Source organism: Budorcas taxicolor, chromosome 8 (assembly GCF_023091745.1).
Source record: "Budorcas taxicolor isolate Tak-1 chromosome 8, Takin1.1, whole genome shotgun sequence".
NCBI lineage: Eukaryota > Metazoa > Chordata > Mammalia > Artiodactyla > Bovidae > Budorcas > Budorcas taxicolor.
Window position 1 is genome coordinate 98,479,717 of NC_068917.1, and position 20,118 is coordinate 98,499,834.

At 38.6% G+C, this 20,118-nt stretch overlaps 1 protein-coding gene across 3 annotated transcripts in view; it reads left to right on the forward strand.

Moving 5' to 3' along the window:
* SLC44A1 (solute carrier family 44 member 1) overlaps positions 1-20,118 on the forward strand; it is a 218,240-nt gene that overhangs the window by 43,886 nt on the left and 154,236 nt on the right. For all 3 annotated transcript variants that reach the window (XM_052644681.1, XM_052644682.1, XM_052644680.1), the window contains exon 2: positions 12,537-12,626. In XM_052644681.1, coding sequence (XP_052500641.1) covers positions 12,537-12,626 — 90 coding nt within the window. The remainder of the gene's footprint in view (positions 1-12,536; positions 12,627-20,118) is intronic.

Here is a 20,118-nt window from a genome sequence, read left to right on the forward strand (position 1 = left end):
GTACAAAGGGAATGAAAATCTACACTTTAATAATTCTTGTAATTTCTAATTTCTCAGAAGAAAAATGTTTTCTTTCATCAAATTTTACTATTACCCAGCTCTTTACCTTTAACTATTTTGCTTTTATCTTGTATACCTAGTGGAGCTATATTAAAAGTGTTCATATGGAGTCTGTCAGTAAAATTCCATATGTGAAGTGGCCAGAATGACCCCCCTTTAGTGCAGTTTTTCTTATACATACGCTCTATTGAGATGTAACCATATACTATATGATTTACCCATCTTAAGTATACTGCTCAATGATTTTGAGTATGTCCACTGAGTTTTTATCACTGCAATCAATTTTAGAACATTTTCATCATCCTCCGAAGAAACCTTATATTATTAGCAGTCATTCCCCATTCTCCTCAACTCCCATCCAACCCTCGGCAAACACTATTTTCTCTTTCTATAGATTTGCCTATTCTGGACATTTCATATAAACAGAATTATGTACAATAAAATGTGGACTCTGTGTTCGGCTTCTTTCAGGTACATTGTTTTCAGAGTTCATCCATGTTATAGTGTGTTTCACGATTCATTCCTTTTTATTCCAAAATGTATCTACCATGCTATGAGATAAATCACATTTGTATGTATCTATTCATCAGTTGGGGAAACAGTGGAAACAGTGTCAAACTTTATTTTTCTGGGCTCCAGAATCACTGCAGATGGTGACTGCAGCCATGAAATTAAAAGACGCTTACTCCTTGGAAGAAAAGTTATGACCAACCTAGATAGCATATTCAAAAGCAGAGACATTACTTTGCCGACTAAGGTCCATCTAGTCAAGACTACGGTTTTTCCAGTGGTCATGTATGGATGTGAGAGTTGGACTGTGAAGAAGGCTGAGCGCCGAAGAATTGATGCTTTTGAACTGTGGTGTTGGAGAAGACTCTTGGAGAGTCCCTTGGACTGCAAGGAGATCCAACCAGTCCATTCTAAAGGAGATCAGCCCTGGGTGTTCTTTGAAAGGAATGAAGCTAAGGCTGAAACTCCATTACTTTGGCCACCTCATGCGAAGAGTTGACTCATTGGAAAAGACTCTGATGCTGGGAGGGATTGGGGGCAGGAGGAAAAGGGGACGACAGAGGATGAGATGGCTGGATGACATCAACGCCTCGATGGACGTGAGTTTGAGTGAACTCTGGTAGTTGGTGATGGACAGGGAGGCCTGGTGTGCTGCAATTCATGGGGTCGCAAAGAGTCGGACACGACTGAGTGACTGAACTGAACTGATTCATCAGTTGATAGGCATTTGTATGTGATTTCCTAATAGCAAAGTAGCATTTTAAATAATTATTACTCTTGAAATCCAAACAAATGCTATGCAAAATATAGCTGGAAGTTATGGAGGAGGAAACAACTCTTTGTTTTCCACCTGTTAAACACCACTACAGGTGTTTTCTTCAAATATCAGCAGTAATATTTGGACATTTGGAAATTATCTTTGAAATCAAAATATGTTTAAAAATATGTTATTCTTGGTTATGTCCTATAATTTTCCTGTAAGAAGAAATACTAGCCATGCAAACAATCAATTTAGATAAAACAAGCCACAGAATGTACTATAGTATTTTTGCTGTTCATTTGACCCTTGAACAGCATGGGTTTGAACTGCGTGGGTCTACTTGTTCTCAGATTTTTCCAGCAGTAAATACCACAGTTCCACATGATCCGTGGGTGGTTGAATCCTCCAGAACAGAATTGGGATATGGAAGAAGCATGGATACAGAGGATTGACTATAAAAGTCATATGCAGATTTTTGAGTGAATGGGGTTAGATGCCCCTAACCTTTGCATTGTTCAACGATAAACTGTAATTTTATGCCTCTTATTTCCTCCTCCCTTCCTTTCCACATCCAACCATCCACAGTGTCCATACAAGATACTTTTTTTTTAATTAAATTTTTTATTGAAGATAATTTACAATGTTTTGTTAATTTCTGTTGTTCAGCAAAGTGACTCAGTTATAAATATATGTGTTCCTTTTTATATTCTTTCCAATAGGTTTATTACAGAATATTGAATATAGTTCCCTGTGCTATACGGTAGGACCTTGTTGTTTATCCAGTCTATATGTAGTACTTTGCATCTGCTAATCCCAAACTCCCAGTCCACCGCATCTATCCTTTGGCAACCACAAGTCTGTTCCTTATGTCCATACATGATATGGTCTCCCTCATTCCAGGCAGACACTTGAACCTCTGAGCCACCAGGGAAGCCCTATATACAGGATATAGTAACGACAATAAACAGGGCAGAGTCGAGTGATCATGGGCCTTAGGGCTCAACTACCTGCTTCCCTGCTTTTTTTAGTGCTTATTGGCTGTATACGCTGTATACATCTCTCACTACACTGGTGTATCTCCTTTGTAATATTTATTAGAGTGTACTACCCACTCCAGTACTCTTGCCTGGAAAATCCCATGGACGGAGGAGCCAGGTAGGCTACAGTCCATGGGGTCGCGAAGAATCGGACACGACTGAGCGACTTCACCTCTCAGATATTACTGGTTTCTAGTGAAGTTTGAAATGTTCTTATCTCTTGTCAATAAGTGGCACACAGAATGACTTAAATACATTCTGGTTGTTTTCATTGTGCATCTATTTATAGCTGAGCCTATATTGAGGAAGTAGAAAAAGCATGATCTGGAGAAATGGGAGTTAATATTTATCTTTGTTTTTTCTTCCATAATTAAATAGCATAAATGGAAGTAAAAAATGCATTATAAGTCTAACTATTTAAAAACTACACTATCCTTTTCTAATGCTTGTACATTGGGATAGACTGTTTTATAAATTGTATACTCAGAGCATGGCATACTTTTATACCCTGTTTCTGAACACAGCTTTTTATCATTATCATTTTATATGTTACTGTGCAACTCTTTATAATTATCCTTATGGTTGTTTAATATTTAATTCTCATTTTTAACTATTTTCTATTAGTAGTTAATTTCTAATTTTTTTCTCATAATAGCACTGTATTGGACATCCCACATGCAGTTTTTTTAATGTTTTAGATTACTTTGAGTTATTTGAAATGTATCACCAAATTACTTTCCAGAAATGTCTAACTGATATACATTGCTTTCAGTTTCAGAAGAGTCTTTTTTTAAAAAATTGAAGTATAGTTGATATGCCATGTTAAGTTACAGGTGTACAACATAATGATTCACAATTTTTAAAGGTAGTACTCCATTTACAGTTTTTGTAAAATGTTGGCTGTATTCTCTGTATTGTATGATATATCCATGTAGCTTATTTTATACCTAACAATTGATTGCTCTTAATCCCCTACCCCTATATTGCCCTCTTCCTTCCATCTCCCCACTAGTAACTGCTAGTTTGTTCTCTCTACTTGTTTTTTTGTTACATTCAATAGTTTGTTGTATTTTTTATTCTGCATATAAGTGATACTAATATTTGTCTTCCTCTGTCTGATTTATTTCACTTAGCATTAATACCCTCCACGTCCATCCATGTTGTTGCAGATGGCAAGGTTTCATTCTCTTTTTATGAGTTTCAGCATAGTTTTAACCAGTGCCATCAGCCTTTTCTTCTGAGTACTTTTCAGTGGGAGCATCCATCCTAACCGTGAACCCTTATGCTCTGGTTTGCAGACATGCATTTGGAGGAAGATTGGCACTGTCTGTATTCACGTCTCCCAGTCTGTGGGTGGTCAAATATGTTTTGGAGAGTCTCAAAATAAGGTCTGAGAGAAGTCCTACTGAAAAGACTAGACTTCATTAACTAGAATTTCTAAAACTTACTTAAATCTAGAATTTGTTTTTCTCATAGACCCTATTGACAAACCTCTCTGGGAAATGCTATAAATGTGTAATATCTATAGGAAAAGGAGCCAGCCTGTGATGCAGTAGAATGCTTTTTAGGGAAATGATCTTATGCAGGAGACAGTGAGGACGTTTGCTCAAACATTATGCTACTTGAATGGTGAAAGACCTTGCCTTGTTCATTCATCCATTAAATAAATTTACTGAGAGCCTATTATGTGCTAGATACTGTCCTTCTACTGGTGACATAGCAGTGAATAAAACCAACAAGTCCTTGCCTGGAAGTAGGCAGTAAGTTTGGAAGAATAGCCATTATATAATTCAACCACTTAGGGCAAGGTTCTCTACACATTGTTTCATGTGGAGTAGGTTTCCTCTTGAAGAATTTTAAGTGCTTACTGATCCCTGATTTAAACAAAAAAATAGAAACATCCTTACTCTCAAAAAACTCACCATCTACTAGAGAAGTAAGTAATTATAATGTGAAATAATAATTATTGTGATGGTGGTATGAACATAGTGTACAATAGTAACTCCAAAGAAAGGAATGTAATCTATATTTTCATAAATTATTTACCTATAATAGGAATTTTTCCCTTCAGAGTTTTTAGGCACTGCCACAGAACTGAACATATATTTATTTCTGTGCACAATTACAGTAAGACTAAAGACATCTTCATTGCCAAAGACAAGATCTAATTTTGATTTAAGACGTAAATTTACTCACTTCCACTTACCCATTAGCTATGATATATGATCAGAGTAGTCTTCATGTTTCTTCTCCATAAGTCATCATAGTCTTCATAAGTCAGTTCTTAGTCATTGCATCAGGGAAAGGAAGCAAGGTTGGAATGAGAATCCCATCTTGAGTACCTGTGAGTTCCTGCTTTAAAAGTCAGTAAAACCATTAGCTACAGGAAACTGGCTATACTATAGTAGGTTGGAGGTGCAAAGTACAGCTTTGGTCCTATCAGTCTGCCCTTGGTGTCACCAAGTACTGAAGATATTCTAACACTTGTAGGCTGTGATGGGGGAGAAATGAAGCCCATAAAAACTGTATAATTAAAACAAAATACAAATTTTAAATTAAAAATGTTACTTTCCACTGATTCAGAAGAAAGGCAAGTTAGAAATACTATTCAAGGGTTACAGACAAGGTTTATCTGTATAATTTTGATGGTGTTTCTTTGCTCATGGAGGTAAAATATGCTGTGAGCTACGTTGTAGGGCAGGAGGAATATGGTCCCTGCCCAGTAATTGTCATGTGCTCATGTACAAGAAAGACAGCCCCTGGGATGTCTGATGGAAGAAGGACATCTTTGTAACCAGCCCACAGTTTTGGTGGTTTTTTTTAGGGCATTCAGGGAAAGAATGAAGTCATTGGCAACATATCTCCCCATGATCTTTCTGTCACTGCGTAAATGCATAACTTAGAGCGACTATCATTGCCATTTCACTCTTTTTCCTTAAACAGAGGAATGTTTGTGGTTTAGCATAAAGTTCACGAACTAAGAAAAGCAGTTGGACACAGATGCCTGTATCTTTCCACTCAATGTAGCTTATTACCTTTAACTGCCTGTTAAAATCATGCTTTTATTTTTCCTTTTCAAATATGAATTGCTATCACCAGGCTTAGCAAATGAAACGGATTACTTATGGTAACTGTACGTAGTTATGCACTCCAAATCCTTGAGAGAGCTTTCCCAAAGGACAGGCAATGTCTTTCAAAATCCTATTACAAGATTTTATTTTCAGGTGCTGTGAACAGAAAGCTGAAAGCCTCCATGTTTTATTGCTACCCAACTTCATCAGGTCTGCTCACTCTACTGAAAATTGTGGCAAAAATGATACACATCAGCTCTTTTATTCTTTTGTTACTACTCTGTGCAAATAAAAGCATATTGGGGAATTTAATGAACCACTAAGTCCTTGGAGGGAGATTTGAAGATTTGAAGTGTATGACTATCTGTCTTTAACACTGGAGGTTTTTCTGTAAAGCAGGTTGGCATGAACAAAATAAAGTCTTCACAGATAGCCCAGTACTTACGACATATGTGCTTAAATCACAAATGTCTATAGTAGTGACCTTGGAGATGAATTCAGTGACTAGTGGCTTTCTGGTTGTGCCAAGGAGTAGAGCTGCTGGAACTATGATCCTGTTTCAGAGGTGGTCTGTTTACCCAGAAAATAGAGACTGTGGTGGTCAAAGAAAATTGGAGAGAGGGAATTTGATTATTCAAAGAAGTAATGGACACTTTCCAAGGATACATCCTGGAAATCTGGGTGAAAGACCACATCTTAGCTTGGTTTAGCGTTCACATACAGAGTTGGCTTTTCATTGGAATCTAGGAAAGGCAAGGTGGATGGATCTGTGTTGTAGAGGTAGGCACACAGGAAGGATGACATTAGTACGCCTGTCATTAGGTGTAGGCTTCAGTTTATTGCAATCCCTGGCCAATCAGTCTAACTCTACGTTTTGCTGTTCCATAGGCTCATAAGCAAGTGTTGATAACCTTATAATGATAATCTGGATTCTGTTTAAATTTCTAAGTACTTAACCATGAGTAATGAATAATTGTGGTATACCTCCTGACTAATAAAAACACAGAGCCATGGGCAGTGGTGTAGTTATGAATTGCTGGCCCAAATGATGTTGGAATTGACTCTGGTTTGTCGTTTATTTTCAGGGCTAATACTACCTATACCCTACTTTTCTTTCTTTGGACCACCCTCCCAGATTGCCACTTATTATTGCTTTGAATGAAGGAGAATGCAGTTCTTTAGCTTGCTCTGGGAAAATAACAAGGGGGAGCCTCTAGTCCTTTAGCCTATCAGAAATTCCAGCTTACAGTGACTCTGGATATATGTAACCAGATACTACTTAACTCAGTATTAGTGGGAATCTCAATGACATCAACATGAAAATATTATTCTAGTTAGCTTAATAAATATAGCCCTGCACTAATTGTACCAGAAAACAAAGGACAATATGTTTTCTCTTTTCCAAAACCGAAAGGCCTCTATCTAAGTGAAGCAGCCATAAAATGTAGTATAGAGAAATCTTAATGGCTATGAAGAGAGAAAAATGGCTGATTTGTGTGTTTTTTTTTTTAAATCAACTTAATGTTCTGTTTGTTTACTACTACACATTTCTGAGTGGAATAATTCTTATTTGGCAGTCAATATTTCCCATCAGAGCTAAAAAGAATTTTTAGTATGTTTTGGGCACAAAACACATTCTATTTTAGACAACAGAGAATCATTTTTTAGTGTTTGCTTCAGAAGTTTATGAGGTAATTTCAACAAATCTTACAAATGTTTGCTTAACGGTTCCCCATCTCTATTCCTGTAGTACTTTTTATACATCTTTATTTTGACATCACTTATGTTACCAAGTCCTCAGTTTGCCTCTCTTGCTAAACTAAAGCTTTATGAGGGTAGGGGGCTATCTTACCTGGCTTTGGATCTCAGATTCTTTGTATGGTGTTCCATCTATGGGGTCGCACAGAGTCAGACATGACTGACGCGACTTAGCAGCAGCAGCAGCAGCAGTATTTATTTGAAGAACCGACAGAATGCTTTAGAGTGTTACCTGAAAAGTTAAGTAACTTCTTATATAATTTGCAATACTGTTGTTTAAGGCACATTTTTCATTATTGTCACATCATGTTTACAAAAATCTCATGGATCAAGGAAAGACTCATAGCGCTAGGTAATAATACTGAGTTATGATAGGAGTCTTTTGGGAATCTTTGTATATCAGTCTTAATTAGAAGAGAGTCATACAGACAGTATGCAGAGTATAAAAAGAGGACAGGGGGCATTCGGTCTTTGCCGTTAGGTATCACCTGGATCTTTGACATCCTGGAGTTTGGACCCTGCTTGTTTCCAAATTTGAGACCTTGCTGACTTTTTGTCTTAAGTCTGGATTGTTGCTATTGCCTCTCTGATCCTTTTATGTCTTCCAGCCCCCCATGTTTCTGTGAACTAGATTCACACCTGTCAGACCTTTTCCTGCCTGATTGGTTCCCTGGCTTGGCCCACCTTGCCTGCCCTGTTACTGCTGATGCCCTCCAGTGATGCCTGATTTGACTCACTGGTTGTAACATATCACTTGCCAAAACCTTTGTGAGTGACTATTATCTACAGAAACATTTACTCAACAACTGGTGTCTTCACTTGAAATAACATGGAAATCTAAGACAGAACTTTTCACAGGATTTACTTCCTATGAAATCAAATTCATCAGAATGCCTCGGTTTTAACTGTTAGGGCTCATGGTGCGTGTGAAGTCTAGGATGTAGTTACCTGTACTATGACTTCTGAAAGAGATATTATGGAAGTTGGTTTTGTTTTGTTTTAAAATCTATGATGTGTAAAATGTAGGAAGGAATGTGAAAATGTTAAACATTGTTCCTCCCTAACTTTAAAGATATGAATATAATACAAACATCAGGCAGATATCAGCTGTGATTTGACTTAGATTTATTTTTTATGGTCTAGTACTAGTAGTAAAAATTATAATTCTGCTTTCTAGGTTATTAATCTTGTGGAGTGTGCAGGAAGACTGTAATGTGAATGCTGTTATGCACATATATTTACATCCTTATTTTAAAAATACTTTATTATGGAAAAGTTTAGAACTTCATTTTACCTATTTTTGAAAGTCTTTATTTCTTTGTGTAGTATCCAAGTTTGTCTCGTACTCTTCTGCCTGAATAACTTTCACATTTTTTGTACTTCAGTTTGCTGCTGATATATTCTCTTAGGTTTTGTTGAAAAAGTCTTCATTTCTGAGAGGCATTTTCTCTGGGTATAAAATTCTGAGTTACTAATGCTTTTCTTTTTTCTTTTTAATTCTTTCAGTAATTAAAAGATGTCATCCCATGGTTTTTTTTGCTTTGCACAATTTCTGATAAGAAGTTTGCTTAATGTTTGCTTCTTTGTGTACAGTGTGCCCTTTCCTCCCTCTTGCTGCCATCAAAATGATGTCTCTGTATTTGGTTTTCAACAGTTTGATAGTTTGTGTAGGGCGTGTATGTGTACATGTGTGTGTTGTATTTATCCTGCTTGGAATTCTCTCAGCTTCTTGGATCTATGCTTTGATTTCTTATGTTATTTTTGGAAAATTCTGTCAGTATTTCTTCTAACATTTCCTCTGCTCCATTTATTCTTCTGGGATTACAGTTACACACGTTAGACCATTTGATATTATCCTATAGTTCTTGGACATTCTGTTCTGGGTGTTTAATTTTAATTTTCTTTTTCTTTGTGTTTCACTTTGGGTAATTTCTGTTGACCTATTCTTGAATTTATTGAGCTTTACTTGGAAGTGTTTAGTTTACTGATGAGCCTGACAACGGCATTCTTCATCTCTGTTATCATGGTTTTTTTTTTTTTTTTGAAGCGTTTTCTTAATTCTTTCTTATAGTTTCCACCTCTCTGCTAGAGTTTGAGGACTCAGGTTTCAGTAATGAATTTTCCACTTATTTTCTCTGAATCTTGGTTTTCTCTTTTACAAAGCTGAAAAGCTGGGACTGTATAATGGTAACTAACAGAACTGTTTTGAAGATCAAGCAGTTGGTCTTGAGCAATCAGGCAAGTCTCTTTCTTTTCCCTTGGCCACTTAAAGACTTGGGCTGTATGATTCCTTCGGTCTTACTTAGTTCCTGTAATGTAAGATTCTGTGAATGGGAAGAGACCTAACACTGATGGACAGCCTGTATTAACCTTATGCAGAATTTGAGAAAGGGATAAAAATCACATTTAAAAAGTGCTTTTGAAAACATTTTACTTTTTCTAGGTCTATGTGGATTTTAATTGGAAGAAACAGACAGCATTAAATCCAGTTACCACTTGGTTAAGTCTGTTAAAGAATCATTTAAATTTTTCAACTGTTGGGTTTCCTGACTCGCTTGAGAAATTTCATGGCCTATAAAACATATCACTCTTTTTCTCTGTGCCTATAGAATTTTAAATTATTGGGTTGCAGTTTGCAGTGTGAGGAAAAAGTAATGGAGGTATATTTGCTCTTTACTGACTAAGTGTAAAATGAATGATATTCTCACTGGATTTGGCTTTGTGGCCACAGGCTTGGGTTCAGATCCCAACTGCACAGTTGTGAAACCTTGGTCTGATAACTTAACTTTTGGGCCTGAGTTTCTTAGCTGTGTAATAAGGATGATACCTGCATCAGAGAGCTGTTTTAAAGGTATTATGTGTAAAGCTTTGGGTATAGTGCCTATTTAATAGGAACCAATAACTGAGAGCTTTAAAAACAGTAGCTACAATGAAAGATGCCACCATTAAGTTGAAGTTTTATTAAATAGAAGGGGAAAGGTGAGTTTAATGTTCTTTCTATTCTTTCAGTGAAAGGGTCTACCTGGTAAGGGGGTATTTTAACAATAGGGAGAAGGTTAACTGAAAAGTGAGTATTGGAGAATAAGAATTATAACCAAGAGTTAGTGTTTACTATGTGATAGATGGTCACATTTAATCCTCAACATAGCCAGTGAGATAAACTGCCCTTCCTGGAGAAGCTTTTCTTTATCTGAGTGAGGGTGACCACATCCTTTTTTTGTATTCTTCTGATCCACTTTGTACTCTGACTGTTTTTTATTTAACCCCTATCCTCTCTCCACTTCTCATCCCCCATGAGAGGTTTTCTATGTATTTGGCCCAGAAATTGCCCACAGTAAATTGAATTCTTGAGATATTGAATCATTGTGTTTTTCTGGTCAAAATGAAATTCTACCATCTTTATGTTATAGGTGAAATTTTAAGCATTAAATGTAAATGTTGGTCTAAAGTAAAGATACTAAAAAAAAAAGTTGTGGATAAAGAGAATGCTCAGTCAGACTTGTTCCACCTCCTTCGCCTGATACATACTGTTTGTTAACATAAGCAAACATAGTATTTCAAAGTAGCCCTTGTTCTGGAAATCACCTTAGAGTAAATTTAATGAATTTCAAAGAGGTGTCCAAATTCTGTGTTTGTAAGTAATTTTACTGTAATGGATATTATTCAAGATTGAAATTATTTAATGCAAAGAAACATTCTTTTTCATACTGGAAGCAACTGTCTTCCCAAACACAGCCCACAATACAGGCATTCTTATTTGAATAACACTGGGAATAATGTCAAATTATTTTTGCAGGTTTTTTTTTTTTTTTGGTCGTTGCACAAGTTTTCACAAAACTACATTCCTGATCATAGATTTTTAGAACTGGAAGGAACCTAAGAGATTTAATCTCACTTCTTCCTGCCACCCAGAGAGATGAAGTGATGTATCTAAAATTGTTTAGCTACCTAATAACAGAGCTAAGGAGAGGACAGAGTCCTTTATCCATTCTCCATAGTGCTACATTCCTCTGGAAAAAACTGCCTACTTGCACTTGGTTTTTAATGCTAGTTAGAGTCTTAGGGTAAGGTTTTTTCCCATGACTAACTAGTGCTCTTTTGTTTTCTTGTGTGGGTGTTTGGAAACAAGCTCTCAAGGGTGGTGGGGTTTTTGTTATCCTTGTTGAACAACTCAGAGTCTAAGGCACTGAAAAGAAAAGGCATTTGTCTGGTTAGCATTTAGGGGTCAGAAGGAGTAGTTGTAGCTCCAAATTTTTGCTCTTAACATCAATAGGCAGATGTTTTAAAGTTGAGTTTTGTAACCTGGGGGTCTGAATTCCCTAAACTTTTTGAGAAAATTATGCAGCTACATGCTTATCTCCTAAGAAAAGGATCTGTAGCTTTCATCAGTTTGTCAAAGTTAAAAATTATTTTTTTAGAAGGAGGAAAAGCTAAGCAAACTTGATTGAGAACTGTGTCCCCACTCTTTTTTATAGGTTTTTTTTTAAATTAAAAAAATTTAGTATTTATTTTGGCTGCGCTGGTTCTTTGTTGGAACAGCAAACTTCTCTAATTGTGGCATGTGGGCCTAATTGTGTATGTAAAATCTTAGTTCCCCAACCAGGGATGGAACCCAGGTCCCCTGCATTGAAGGCGTGAAGTCTTATCCACTGGACAACCAGGGAAATCCCTGGGTCCTCATTCTTGAATTCTGAATACTAATTATACTAGAGGGTTCCCTTATCTCCAGCCTCCTTCTGCTAGTGTCCTTCCTCCTGACAAGCCTTCTGGATAGTTTCCTGTATCTTGTCATGGAAGCCACTGGAGGCCCTAGCCTTCTTTTTGCAGAACTTTTCCCATAAGTTTCCTAAGCCTTCAATAGAAATTCATTTTACTCAGCTTCCTTCCTAGATGAGAACATGTAGAAAAGCATGTTCTACATTTTTAAGTCTGGCAAAAGTCACACAAAGAAAAAGCTACCACTAAGACTGACGTTGGAAGAATTTGTTTATTCATTTTACAAAGTCTGTACTGACCACATACCACGAACCCTCAGGCATCGTGTAAGATGCTGGGAAATGAGAAGTGTTCTCTTATGCAAAGCTCACATTCTGCTAGGGACACACTTCAGTGGTAGTAATTCAGCATGCTAACTGCTCTAAGAGAGGTACCAACAAAGCACTGACATCAATCCTGGCCAGGAAGAGAGATGGGTAATAGGGTAAAATTCACAGAAAAGTGACAGATATTTGAGTTGCATCTTAAAGGTTCAGGGTTTTAGATATCAGTGTTATGTTTGTGCCTTCCTCACTTCAACTAAAATTCACATTTACCACTCTCTTATTTTGTGTTTTCAATTAGAGCTCCAAGCGAGAATGGAAGCCGCTGGAGGACCGTAGCTGCACAGACATACCGTGGCTGCTGCTTTTTATCCTCTTCTGCATTGGGATGGTAAGAAGCTCACAGATCCTCAGAACATGAACCCATGATTCAAGGGGATGATGGGGAGTTGGTTTGAAGAGGGAACTTGTTATTTAGATATTTATTTATATTTGTAAATGAATAATCCCTCTTGAATTGCTTATAACTGGAAGTTCTAGGATACCATAGAATTAGGTTTTTTTTTTTCCCATACACTTAAGTGGTATTTGGTACCCCTTGACTTTTTTTTTTTTTTTTTGGTTTGCATGAGAACTGAGATCAAAATTAAGGAATAATTGAAACTCTCTTTTTGACTAGATCATTTCAGAAAGCCAGAAAGCCTTTGAAATAAATATCCATGAACTCTAAGCTTGATGCACGTGTTGAGCAGAGTAGTGGTCATGGAGTTGAGTCCTGAGTGTTTATCCAACCCAGTCACACAGTCCTGACAGTTATTTTTTTTTGCCAGTCAGTTTTTCAGGGACTTGATGTGCCTTTCTATAAAATTAGAGGTTTTTCTTGATGATGTCTACAGTGCTCCCAGTTGTGACATTTTTTTTGAGTTCTTAGAGGGGAGTCTGGTTGCTGCCTGCTTCTTCCTCTTTCTACCCATACTAGGCTCCTGCTGCCTGCTGTGCCTATGGAAATAAGTGGCATTTCTCAGTCGGGGATCATGGGAGCTGGTGATTTTCCAGTGGATATGGAGGATGGATGAGCAGAGTCCCTGGTGCAAAGTGCTGGGGCTGTGTTTATTCAGATTGCATCCCCGGTCTGCCCTGCAGGAGTTTCCACACAGGCTTCAGGGACTTTAGTGTCACTGCCGTTGTGCTGGGCTGGACAAGAGGTAGAAAGCAGCCCTTTTAGAGCTAGCTGATATTTCAAGCTGGAAAGCATTTAGAAATCCTCATCTGGTCCATCACCCTCATTATACACATCAGGAACATCAGACCACAGAGATGAAAGTGACCATCCCGAGGCCACACCGCTAGTTAACAGCAGAGCTGGGAACAGAGCCCAGTCTCTTACCTTCCAGGCCAGTGCTCTTTTCTGTCACCTTGTTTCTCCCTCGAGGGAATCGTGCAGACAGTATTGTCCTCTCTCTCTTAGTCTTTGCAACTCGAAACATGATTATGCTACCTTCAGTTCAGTTCAGTCATTCAGTCATGTCTGACTCTTTGCAGCCCTATGGACTGCAGCGCGCCAGGCTTCCCTGTCCATCACCAACTCCTAAAGCTTGCACAAACTCATGTCCATCAAGTCGGTGATGCCATCTAACCATCTCATCCTCTGTTGTCCCCTTCTCCTCCCGCCTTCAGTCTTTCTCAGCATCAGGGTCTTTTCAGATGAGTCAGTTCTTCACATCAGATGTCCCAAGTATTGTAGTTTCAGCTTCAACATCAGTCCTTCCAATGAATATTGAGGACTGATTTCCTTTAGGATGGACTGGTTGGATCTCCTTGCAGTCCAAGGGACTCTCAAGAGTTTTTTCCAACACCACAGTTCAAAAGCATCAATTCTTCTGTGCTCAGCTTTCTTTATAGTCCAACAGAATCCATACATGACTACTGGAAAAACCATAGCTTTGACTAGACGGACCTTTGTTGGCAAAGTAATGTCTCTGCTTTTTAATATACTGTCTAGGTTGGTCATAGCTTTTCTTCCAAGGAGCAAGCATCTTTTAATTTCATGGCTGCAGTCACTGTCTGCAGTGAGTTTGGAGCCCCCCAAAATGAAGTCTGTCACTGTTTCCATTGTTTTCCCATCTATTTGCCTGAAGTGATGGGCCAGATGCCATGATCTGCTACCTTAGGCATGCTTTTTTTTTTGCCCCCTCTCAAGTGTGCGTGTATTTAATCTTTTCCCCATACCTTTTTTTTTTTTTAAAGGAATCTTATTGTTTTTCATTGTTACTGCTTTTTAGGTAATCTTATTCTGTGTCTCTCTGCAACTGCCTACCTTGCAAACATCATTTGAGAACAACCCTTTTCATGGGTAATGGGCAGAAGTGTGGACACCAGTCCAGCTCCTGAACCAAGGGAAAGAAAACAGGGAACTTTGATGAGATATAACACGTTCAGTAAAATAAAAGAGTGTTAGTTTTAAAAATAATAGATGGCTCTGTTTCACCAAATCTAGGATATTTTGAAAACATCAGAATTACTCATTTCCTAACTTAGAACTTGTAAGATATTGTTCAAGAGTCTACTTAGTTTAATGGAGTAGAAACTGAAATCCAGCATCCAAGGGTAGAGGAGGTATCTTTGCTAACAGAAGTAGTCCACAACCTCTCCCCACCTCCTGAGTTTCCCTCTGGGACAAATGGCAGCTGACCTTTCAAAATTATGTTTATAAAAATATGTACCTACCTCCCAAGGTGCTTTTGATTTTCTGTGCTAAAATAGCTCAGGAAAGTGCAATCACGAATGTTAATAGGCTGATTTGGGAGTGACTGGAGAGTCAGGAGCTATTTGTTTACTGAAATGTTTTAATGCAATGGTAATTAATATAATGTTGATTTCAGTGTGGTGGTAATTAAGACCCGTTGTGTGTACTTTTAAATGCAGGCATAGTGTTATTTGGAATGTTTCTTTTTATGGATTACCATTCCTTGGAGTAGAGCTAACATCAAATTTTACCATGTGGAAACTGGAGAAATCTCAAAGTTCTGTTGCCAGCTTACTGGCGTAACAGTAGACTAAAAGTTTTTTTTGTCTTCTGAATATTTGTTTTGTATGTTTTTGGTGATGGCGGTTTAGTCACTAATTCTTGTCTGACTCTTGTGACCCTGTTGACTGTAACCTAACAGGCTCCTCTGGCCATGGGATTTCCCAGGCAAGAATACTGGAGTAGGTTGCCATTTCCTTTTCCAGGGGATCTTCTCGACCCAGGGATGGAACCCAGGTTTCCTGCATTGCAGCTGGTCTCCTGCATTGCAGATGAGTTCTTTACCTACTGAGCCACTAGGGAAGCCTTGTATGTTTTTTAAGAGTTGCATTTCATTTTTGTCTTTAGATTTCATTCTGTAGTACCTTTAAGAGAAACATTCAACAAATATTTTTTGAGCATTATCATGGGCTTGATGCTATCATATATATATTTATCTCACTAAATTCTCCCAATTACCCTATAAAATGAGTTTTATCCCAGTTTACAGGCAAAGTATAGTGAATATTAGCTTATCTAAGAATATACTGCTGCCCATGAGAGGCAAAAATAGAAAAGGAACTGGAATTTTCTGCTTATATTCTTTTCATTTAATGGCCAGTTGCTTCTGCTTTTATAGGCATTTTCTTTCTCAATCCTCTTACAGCCTATGATTCAAACCATATCTTTACTCACTGCTCTTACTTGCAGTTCTTTGCTCACTCCTTGGTGTCTACTCTCTAGTTCTGAATTATTTTAAGATCTTGTCATCTTTCACTCATCTTTACCACTAAATCTTTTTATTTATACATGTTCATCTCATCATAAATATGTGTACTTCTCTATTGTTTCTTCTCTTACTTTTAAAATATTTTCCATGCTTGAATTGTCTAGAACTTAGGATATTTTTTAAAGTAAATTTCTGTCAGTCTTTGTGAGAGCTATCATCTCCAAGATTGGAGCTTATTTGGTATTTTGAAATCATTGGATATATGCTTCAGTTCAGTTCAGTTCAGTCGCTCAGTCGTGTCCGACTCTTTGCGACCCCATGAATTGCAGCATGCCAGGCCTCCCTGTCCATCACCAACTCCCAGAGTTCATTCAGACTCGCGTCCATCGAGTCAGTGATGCGATCCAGCCATCTCATCCTCTGTCGTCCGCTTGTCCTCCTGCCCCCAATCCCTCCCAGCACCAGAGTCTTTTCCAGTGAGTCAACTCTTCACATGAGGTGGCCAAAGCACTGGAGTTTCAGCTTTAGCATCATTCCTTCCAGAGAACACCCAGGGCTGATCTCCTTCAGAATGGACTGGTTGGATCTCCTTGCAGTCCAAGGGACTCTCAAGAGTCTTCTCCAGCATCACAGTTCAAAAGCATTAATTCTTCAGTGCTCAGCCTTCTTCACAGTCCAACTCTCACATCCATACATGACCACTGGAAAAACCATAGCCGTGACTAGATGGACCTTAGTCGGCAAAGTAATGTCTCTGCTTTTGAATATGCTTACCCTGTTCTAAAAATTACATGAATTGTACCTCTTAATTTCTGTTTTCCATTAAGGTAGTAAACAAGTGGTTCTCAACACTAACTGCGTATTAGAATTTGCTGGGATTAAAATTAAAATACTCATTTTTGGGCCCCACCCCACTGAATCTGATTTAATCTCTTTGATTCTAATATTCAGCCAGGGTTGAGACCCACTGTTGTAGGCACTGATATACTGTTGCTGTTTTAAGCAAGAAATGATACGACTGGGTTTAGAAAGATGGCCCTGGTAGCCAGTGTAAATGTAAAGTCATTGTAAAGGGGGAAGAGATTTCAGGCCACCACTTTGGAGGCTGATGCAGTGGTTCAGAGGAGTCTAAATAAGAGGTAAAAAAAACCCTGAAATAAAGAAGTAGTAAAAGAGAGCAGGAGACAGATTGAAGAAGTAGAATTAATAATGTTTGATGTCATCAGTGTTACAGGCAAGTGGGATACTAAGGGGTTCTGTTATGGGTTATATTATGGGATATGTATATGGTTCAGTGTAAGCTTTTTTCAGCTCAGATCCTACTCCAGCTCCTTGTAGGTTCCAAACCACAGTTTCTGCGCACACAAAGGAACAAGAGTAGGATGGATAAACAAAGTGCAACTCTTAGTACCCAAGCAGTCACTTGATTACCAATAAAGAATTCCTCAATAAGCATGGCTTGTGGAATGAAGCTTGGGCCACATGAGCTCAAGGTTCTTCCCACCTTAGTTAGGCTGACTTCATTCTGTTCCAAGGAGAGGTATATGTGAAAAGAAGAGAGAAAAGAGATTCACTTGTACCAAATCTGCCCAGATCATCGTACCACAAAAGTCAGGATAAAGAGGAATCTGGGGCTCCCCTGGTGGCTCAGTGGTGAAGAATCTGCCTGCCAGTACTAGAGATGCAGGTTCGATCCCTAATCTGGGAAGATCCCACGTGCTACAGATCAGCTAAGCCCGTGTGCTGCAACTACTGAGCCCATGTGCTTCAGCAACCGAAGCCCACATGCCCTAGGGCCTGTGTTCCACAACAAGAAAAGCTACCTCAATGAGAAGCCCGTGCACCCCAACTGGAAATTAGCCCCTGTTTTCTGAAACAAGAGAAAAGCCCACACAGCAATGAAGACCCAGCACAGCCAAAAATAAATAAATAAATAAATAAAATTTTATATATCCTAAAAGGAGTACATGCTTTGAAAGATAGAAGATACAGACAACTCATACAACTTATTCCTAATCATTATTGCTCCTTACTATGGACTGGGTACTATTCTCTGCACTCAATACAGAGTTAATTTTCACAACTGCTCAATGCTACTCTGGTTATCATCATTCCCATTTTACAGATAAGGGGGCACAGGGATATGTTAAATAACTTGTCTAAGATTACATGGTGGCAGCATTGAACCCAGGAGAGAAGAGGAAGGAGGCAAGGCCTCAAGAGACAGTCCCTTCTTTGTTGCCTGGAATTGGGAACAATGGAAGTTGTTGTTGAGAACATGGACCTGTAGAACACAGTAACCTTACCTGCCAGTTAAATGTTGTCTACTCAATATTTCAGACTCTTTGAGCAAAGAGTTCAGCATTACTGCTTCCTCTAGTGCGGAGTTAGAAAGCTAGCGTCCTCTCCCTCTGTATCTTAGCTGTGCAGACTAGTCAGACATGGTGCTTCTGATGGAGATGGGGCGTATGCCGGAAGGGAAAGCGGTTTGGGGAAACGTGGAAGGAACTGAGTTGTGGACATGTAGGGTGTGTGCATAGGGACAAGCAGCTGGAGATACAGAGTTGGAATTTTGGAGAATGATCTAGACTAGAGCTGAATTTTAGAGCCATTATTGCATAGGTCGTCCCTTCAGACTGCTTTCAAGGACCTTTTTTATTTTATAGTCTTAGTCTAGTTCTCCGAGCGTAGTGTTTCTACCTCATTAACTCTTGTGGAGCAGGCAGCACAAAGGGAAAGATTCAAAGACTTACTGAAGTGTTTAGTCACCTGTGTGATGGGCTGTGCTTTGCTAGGATCATAGAATAGGAAGAACAGCATGCCAGAAATTACCTTAAGGTCACCTGATCCAAATGACTGCCTGCTCTCTGTTAAGTCCTTTGGTTTTTCTTTTTTTATTATTGTGGTAAAACATACATAACTTCGTTTTCCCTGGTAGCTCAGCGGTAAAGAATCCACTTCTAATGCAGGAGACACAGGAGGTGCCAGTTCTGTCCCTGGGTTGGAAAGATCCCCTGGAGAAGGGAGTGACTACCCACTCCAGTATTCTTGCCTGGAAAATCCCATGGACAGAGGAGCCTGGCAGGGTATAGTCTATGGGGTTGCAAAAGAGTCAGACACCACTGAGCAACTGAGCACACACACGCATACACACATACATAACTTAAAATTTATTATTTTGACTATTTTTAAATGTACAGTTAAATCCATTTGCTTTTAATCTACTCTTCCTCGCCCCCTGCACATACTACATGCTCAGTCATTAAAGTGGATCAAATGGGTCCGTACTTCTCCCTGAAAGTATAGCCTAAAAAAGTTTACTGTTTCTATTAATAATTTTCCTTAGAATCATAAAATTTTGGAATTGGAAGGACTTTTGAGATTAATCTAATTCATTCCTAGTGACAGGTAAGGAGACTGAGCCTCAGAGAATTTAAAGTGATAAAGTGACTTACAGGGTCATGAGTATTTGCAGCTGGTTTCAGTTCTCAGTACATATTCTTTGTCTATGTTTTTTTAATTGCTCAGGCTGCCCATGAAATAGCCTCTCTGATTTTAGCTTCCTCATGGCCCCATTATTGTTTTTTTCTTTTGAGAATATCTCAGTTCTTTCAGGGTGAACTTGATATTTCCTAGACTTCCAACCATTCTTGTTTTTTCCTTCTTTCCTCTTTCTTAGAGTAATATATCCCATTAAACTTTAAAGAAATCCCAAAATCTGGCAGATTGCCAAAGCTTTTAAATTTATTTTTGAAATTTGTTTGCATAAGTATTAGTTCTGCATCAGACTTTCTAATCCAATGCTGTTTGCTGAAGGAGATCAACCCTGGGATTTCTTTGGAAGGAATGATGCTAAGGCTGAAGCTCCAGTACTTTGGCCACCTCATGCGAAGAGTTGACTCATTGGAAAAGACTCTGATGCTGGGAGGGATTGAGGGCAGGAGGACAAGGGGACGACAGAGGATGAGATGGCTGGATGGCATCACTGACTTGATGGACGCGAGTCTGAGTGAACTCCGGGAGATGGTGATGGACAGGGAGGCCTGGCGAGCTGCGATTCATGGGGTCGCAAAGAGTCGGACACCACTGAGCAACTGAACTGACTGAATGACTGAATAGCCTCCTGGTCTCAGAGTTCTTGGAAAAGGA